The 6,661-nt window shown below is 49.0% G+C and overlaps 1 protein-coding gene across 7 annotated transcripts in view; it reads left to right on the top strand.

Annotated features, from left to right (window-relative positions):
* Positions 1 to 6,661, top strand: part of ABCC9 (ATP binding cassette subfamily C member 9) — a 163,592-nt gene that overhangs the window by 95,125 nt on the left and 61,806 nt on the right. For all 7 annotated transcript variants that reach the window (XM_019515668.1, XM_019515667.1, XM_019515671.1 and 4 more), the window contains one exon: positions 125 to 195. In XM_019515668.1, coding sequence (XP_019371213.1) covers positions 125 to 195 — 71 coding nt within the window. The remainder of the gene's footprint in view (positions 1 to 124; positions 196 to 6,661) is intronic.

Consider the following 6,661-nt stretch of genomic DNA (forward strand, 5'->3'; position numbering starts at 1 on the left):
ACATGAAGCTACTTTATTCTGTAGCTGGTTTTAATGGAAATATTGTGTTGCTGTAGAATCCTATTTGAAGTGTTCTTTATCTTCTGCAATGTTTTTCATTTGCAGTGCTTCAAAAAAAAAAGAAAGAAAGAAAAACTCTCAGAAGAGCTATGTACCCAAGAGAATCCAAAGCACAACTGGAGGATGAGGATGAAGGTAAGTCATACATCTTGTCACAGTTTGTAGATTGTAAACATGATTTATTGTCTTTCCATCTTAGTAATACCTCAATAATAAATGGCTGGATGTTCTTGGTAATGAAATATGAATATGTCAATGATATTTAATTTTTTGGTAATAACAGCAGAAAGTCCTGTATTTTAACATATTTATAATGAGATATATTTAGAACTGACACAACACTACTGTGCAGTTTTAATAAGCTATTGCGCAGTACATGTCACTAGGCAACTGTGCTAGGACACTACTGCACAGTACCACCAGTTACTGCGCAGTCATTTAGTAGTCAGTTATGTAAGTACTAAATGACTATACAGTAACAACTGTGCAGTGGGCAGCTCATGTAGACATGCCCTGTGTTTGCTAGAGATAGTTGAGGGTAGAAGAAAAAATGGTGTACAGAGAAATTCTGAGCCAGATTCTTGGCTGGTGTAAAATAAAAACTGTAGTTTTATAAAGGTCCCTGGCACTATGCTGTTTACACTGTAGATGCCCATTGCTAGTTTTGCTATGCAATTAGTTGTGAATGCCCATCAATTTAGTCTGTAAATTCCTTTGTTTGCTGTTGTAGATAGTCCCAATTCCTTCTTAGGGAGAAAATGGTTAGTTGTTGGTTTTTTGTGTTTTTAAAATTAGAGATGGAACAAAACTGTTGGGTTTTTGTGATCTGGAGCTATTTATCTAGGTATGTATGGTCCCTACTTACAGCCCTTATCAAATGTAACTTCTTGTCTCCCTAGTTTTTATAGCTTTTGGCTGGAAGGATTTAGCTTTGGGTCACTTTAAAAGTTATGTTGTGCTTTATAGGCTGCTGGCAGCAAGACCCATCAAGAGCATTCCTGGGATTCTAAAAAAGGCCTCAGGGGAATACTCTGTTCTGTCAGGAAGAAGGATGGTGCCAGGGAGAAGAGGGGATGAGCTGCATGGTCCATAAAGCTAAGGGAGTATCCCTAGAACTCTCACTGACCAAGTTATGGGCTGAGATGAACAGCTGATTAGTAGCTTGTATCTGAAAGCTTTTCATGCCTACAAATTGTTTTATCTAGCAGTGCTATTTGAGAGATACATGTAGCTGAAGTGGGCCTCTTCTGTGGCTGAAGGGCTTGAATGGTGAGCTGGGAACCAAAAGACGGTTCAAGTCGGTGTGGGCAAGTGATCTTAAGTTTCAATTTATATTTGTGGGGCTGGGGTGGCATGAGCACTAAGGTACACAGTTAACAGCCCAGAGATCACAAGTTTGAAGTAATAGCAGAAGCACTCATAGTGCAGTCTGTTGGATCCCATACTAAATGTCATTGTTAAATACCTTGTCACAAGGACATGAGAAAAGAAGGAACATACCTAGTACAGTACAGATTTTTTTTTTATGTCACATTGCCAGATCCCCTGCCATTGTCTCTGCTTGCACCTGTGAGGTTTCTTTCCAGGCAGGACTGTTCATCACTGATGCCTCCACCCAGGTTCAGGTTTGGCCCAGTGGGGACTATGGCTTGAGGTTCCTTCAAGTGACGGCCAGGTCAGGAAGTGCCTGCAGTGTGAGCAGTGCCTCCTGGTGGTGTCTCTCAGGGAACAGGCAAGAGAGCTATAGGAGAAGGGGGCAAGGCTCCGAACCATCTTCTACCATGACGTGTTCACCAGTTGGATGCCGGAGGAGACCTCCGGGACAATAGAGGAAGAAATGCCAGATGCAGCACTAGAGAAAAGATAGGACATGGACACCCAAGGGGGTGGAAGCTGGAGGCTTGTGAATTCTGGCAGCAAGCAGAGATCTTCACCTCCACCTGCAGTGGTTCATTTGGAGAACAGATATGTGGCCCTAGCAGCAGAGATGGAGGAGCACATTCCATTGGTGGAGGAAGATAGGCCAGGCCTCATCAAGGTGGGAAGGATTGAGACGACTGCCACCAAGAAGAAGTGATGGGTGGTGGTGGTTGGAGACTACCTTCTGCAGCTGACCTCACCTGTTTTCTCAGGAAATCTATTGCTTGCTCAGACCCCAGATCCAAGATGTCACAGAGGCACAACTGAGTCTCATCTGGCCCTTTGACTACTACCCAATGTTGCTTATCCATGTGGGCACCAGTAATACTGCCTGGGGAGACTCTGAGCATATCAAAAGTGACTACAGGGCTCTGGGGGCAAGACTGAGGGGGTCTGGGGCTCAAGTTGTGTTCTCATCTATCCTTCTGGTCAAGGGAAAGGGCCTGGACTCCGGGAGCAGGTGCATCCTGCAGATCAACACCTGGCTGCACAGGTGGTGTCACTGGCAGGGCTTTGGCTTCTACAACCATGGAATGTTTTTCAAGGAGAAGGATTGTTGGAAAGAGATGGGATCCACCTGACAAAGAGAGGGAAGAGCTTCTTCCCAAACAGGCTCGCTAACCTAGTGAGGAGGGCTTTAAACTACAGTCGCCAGGAGATGGAGACCAAAGCCCTGAGGTAAGTGGGGAAGTGAGAGACCTGGAGGAAGAGCAAGCAGGAAGGGGCAACAAAGGAGGTGTTCTCATTCTTCCTGAGAAATCAGAGCAATCAACTAGTTACCTCAGGTGCCTGTACATGAATGCACAGAGCCTGGGAAACAAGCAGGAAGAATTGCAAGTCCTTGCACAGTCATGGAACTATGATGTAGTTAGAATAACAGACTTAGTGGGATAGCTCATGTGACTGGAGCACTGTCATGGGGGAAGAAACTGTTCAGGAAGGACAGGCAGGGACAAAGAGGAGGAGGAGTTGTACTTTATGTAAAAGAGCCATATGATTGCTCAGAGCTCTAGTATGAAACTGGAGATAGGCCTGTTGAAAGTCTCTGGGTTGGGATCAGAGGGGAAAGCAGCAAAGGTGATGTTGTGATGGGTGTCTGCTATAGACTGCCAGACCAGGAGGAAGTGGTGGAGGCTTTCTTCAAACAGTTAGTGGAAGTTTCTCAATCACAAACCCTGGTTCTCATGGGGGACTTCAATCACCCTGACATCTGCTGGGAGGGCAATACAGCAGTGCACAAGCAATCCAGGAAGTTTTTGGAAAGTGTTCAGGACAACTTCCTGGAGAAAGTGTTGGAGAGGCCAGGTAGGGGCTGTGCTCTTCTTGACCTGCCACTCAGAAACAGGGAAGAATTGGTGGGGAATGTAGTAGTGGATGGCAACTTGGGCAGCAGGGACCACAAGATGATTGAGTTCAGGATCCTGAGGAAAGGAATGAAGGAGAGCAGCAGAGTATGGACCCTGGACTTCAGAAAAGCAGACTTTAACTCACTCAGGAAACTGATGGGCAGGATCCCCTGGAAAGCCAGTCTAAGCGGGAAAAGGAGTCCAGGAGAGCCGGTTGTATTTTAAAGAAACCTTATTGAGGGCTCAGAAAGAAACTGTCCCAATGTGCAGGAAGACTAGCAAGTATGGAAGAAGACCAGCTCAGGCATGCAGGGATGAAGTCAGGAAGGCCAAAGCCTAATTGGAGTTGCAACTTGCAAGGGATGTGCAGGGTAAGAAGAACGGTTTCTACAAGTATGTCAGTAATAAGAGGAGGATCAGGGAAAGGTGGGTCCCTTACTGAATGAGGGAGGCAACCTTGCGACAGAAGATGCAGAAGAGGCTGATGTGCTCAATGCCTTTTTGCCTCAGTCTTCACAGGCAAGGTCAGCTCCCAGACTACTGCATTGGGCAGCATGGGGGCGGGGGGAAGTGAACAGCCCTCAGTGGTTAAAGAACAGGGTAGGGACTACCTAGAAAAGCTGGATGTGTATGTGTCCATGGTTTCGGATGGGATGCATCCAATGGTGCTGAGAGAGTTGGTTGCTGTGATTGCGCAGACATTGGCCATTATCTTTGAAAATTCATGGCAATCAGGAGAGGGTCCCGGGTGACTGGAAAAGGGCAAACATGGTGCCCATGTTTAAGAAAAGGAAAAAGGAGGATCCAGAGAACTATACACCAGGCAGCCTCACCTCAGTCCATGGAAAAATCATGGAGCAGATCCTCAAGGAATCGATTTCTAAGCAATTGGAAGAGAAAAAGGAGATTAGGAACAGTAAGCATGGATTCACTAGGGGCAACTCATGCCTGACCGACCTGATTGCCTTTTATGATGGGATGACTGGATCAGTGGATGCAGGAAGACTGGTGGATGTGGTGTACCTTAATTTTAGCAAGGCTTTTGATATGGTCTCCCACAACATTCTTGAAAGGAAGCTAAGGAAGTCCAGGCTAGATGAATGTACTGTAACGTGGATAGAAGACTGGCTGGAGTATCAGGCTCAGATAGTAGTAATCAATAGGCCTGTGCGAATAGGGAAGTATTTGATTTGGAGTCAGCCAATTTGGAAGACAGTGATTCAGTTTGGGTATTCGGATCATTGTCCTGAATCGATTTGGCTGAATCGGCTTCAGAAGATTCGGCACTGATTCAGAGAGATTCGGTGATTCAGATCGGCCAGGCAGAGGCAGGTACAGCTGGCCATGGCTCCTCCAGCTGTACCTGCCTCTCCCCAGGTGGGGACAGCCCCTCTGGCTGCCTTGCCCAGCTTCCTGGCACAAAAAAAACCCAAAAAACCTTGCACTCACCGGCTCTTGCAGCAAGGATTGGGGCCTGTGAGGTCTCGTGACAGAGCCCCCCCATGCAGTGCGGGGCAGTAGGGGTAGCGGGTATTGCCCCCCCCACTTGGCACAGGTGCAGCAGCTGCCCCATGGCACGGGTGCAGCACAGCTCGGCAGGGCACTGTATGCTGTCTGGGAGCTGGGACTGAGTGGTGCTGAACTCCGGCTGACAGTTGGAGCTACCCCAGTTCCCAGGCAGTGAACAGCATCCTGCTGAGCCATGCTGCACCTGTGCCATAGGGCAGCTGCCACGATCTCCACTGCCCCTCACTGCCCCATGCTGTGTGGGGGGCCTCTGCCATGAGACCTCAGAGGCCGCAGTGGCCACTGCCAGAGCTGGTGAGTGTGGGGCTTATTTATTTTGGGGGGTTTTTTTAAGCGCTGGGAGGCTTAGCTGGGTGGAGGATGATGCCAGGCAGGGCAGTCATGAGGGCTTCTCCTGTGGCTCCTCTGGCTGTACCTGCCTCTGCCCCAGCTATGGGACAGGGCTATGACCTGCTGCTGCTTGCCAGGCTAGTATGGGGGGGCGGGGATGATGCAGGCATGGCTCACTCCTGGTGGCAGCAGGGCAGAGCCCCTACTCCTAGTGCTGCTGTGCCCACATCAGCAGTGGGAGCAGGGGCTCTGCCCTGCTGATGCTTGCCAGCCAGTGCAAGGGGGCACAGGATGTGGGCATGGCAGTGCTGGGAGTGGGGGCTATGCCCAACTGCTGGTTGCCCCTTCCGCCTGGAGTAAGCTGCACCTGCATCCCACCCGCTCCACCCTGGTGGGCAAGCGGCAGCAGGGCATAGCCCCCATGGCTCCCCCTGCCAGGGCAGAGGCAGGTACAGCCAGAGGAGCCACGGGAGAAGCCCCCGCGCCTGCATCCCATGCCCCACTCCCCTCCCTGAGCAATGCGCCCCACCCCCTGCCCCGGCTGGGTAGCTTGTCCCAGCTGTGGCCCCAATCCCTCTTTTCCCCATGCCCCTTCCCTAACCCCAACAGACTTACCAGCTGGAGGCAGCTGTGTCAGCTGCCTGTTTAGTCTATGGCCAAATCTACAAAGTGGCTGAATCTTTTCCGAAGCTTTCCAAATCAATTTGGATGCTTCAAATCAATTTGGAGCTTTTAATTGGTTTTCCGATTCAATTCAGATTCAGAGATTCAGTCCCTGAATTGGGCCGAATCTCCTCTGAATTCCTTCACCTACTGAAGCTTCGCACAGCCCTAGCTAGTAATCAATGGCTTGATGTCTAGTTGGCAGCTGGTAATCAAGTGGAGTGCCCCTGGGGTTGGTCCTGGGGCTGTTTTTGTTCAATTTTTCCATTAACAAACTGAAAAATGGCATAAAGTATACCCTCAGCAAGTTTGCAGATGACCTAAAGTAAGCTGGGGGGAGTACTAGATCCACTGGAAGGTAGGGCTAGGTTTCAGGGTGACATAGATATATTGGAGGATTGAGCCAAAAGAAATCTCCTGAGGTTCAACAAGGAGAAGTGCAAAGTCCTGCACTTAACATGGAACAATCCTATGCACCAGTACAGACGGGGGGCTGACTGGCTGGGAAGCAGCTCTGCAGAATAAGACCTGGGGATTACAGTGATCAATAAGCTGAATATGAGCCAGCAGTGTACCCTTGTTGCCAGGAAGGCTAATGGCATACTGGGCTGCATTGGTAGGTATATTGTCGGTAGGTCAAGGGAAGAGATTATTCCCCTCTATTCAGTACTGGTGAGGCCACATCTAGAGAGTCATGTGTTCAGTTTTGGGCCCCCCACTACAGAAAAGATATGGACAAATTGGTGAGAGTCTAGTAGAGGGTGACAAAAATGGTTAGGGGACTGGGGGACATGATTTATGAGGAAAGACTGAGG

The sequence above is a fragment of the Gavialis gangeticus genome, unplaced genomic scaffold (genome assembly GCF_001723915.1).
Source record: "Gavialis gangeticus isolate Ggan-Ray unplaced genomic scaffold, GavGan_comp1, whole genome shotgun sequence".
Classification (NCBI taxonomy): Eukaryota; Metazoa; Chordata; order Crocodylia; family Gavialidae; genus Gavialis; species Gavialis gangeticus.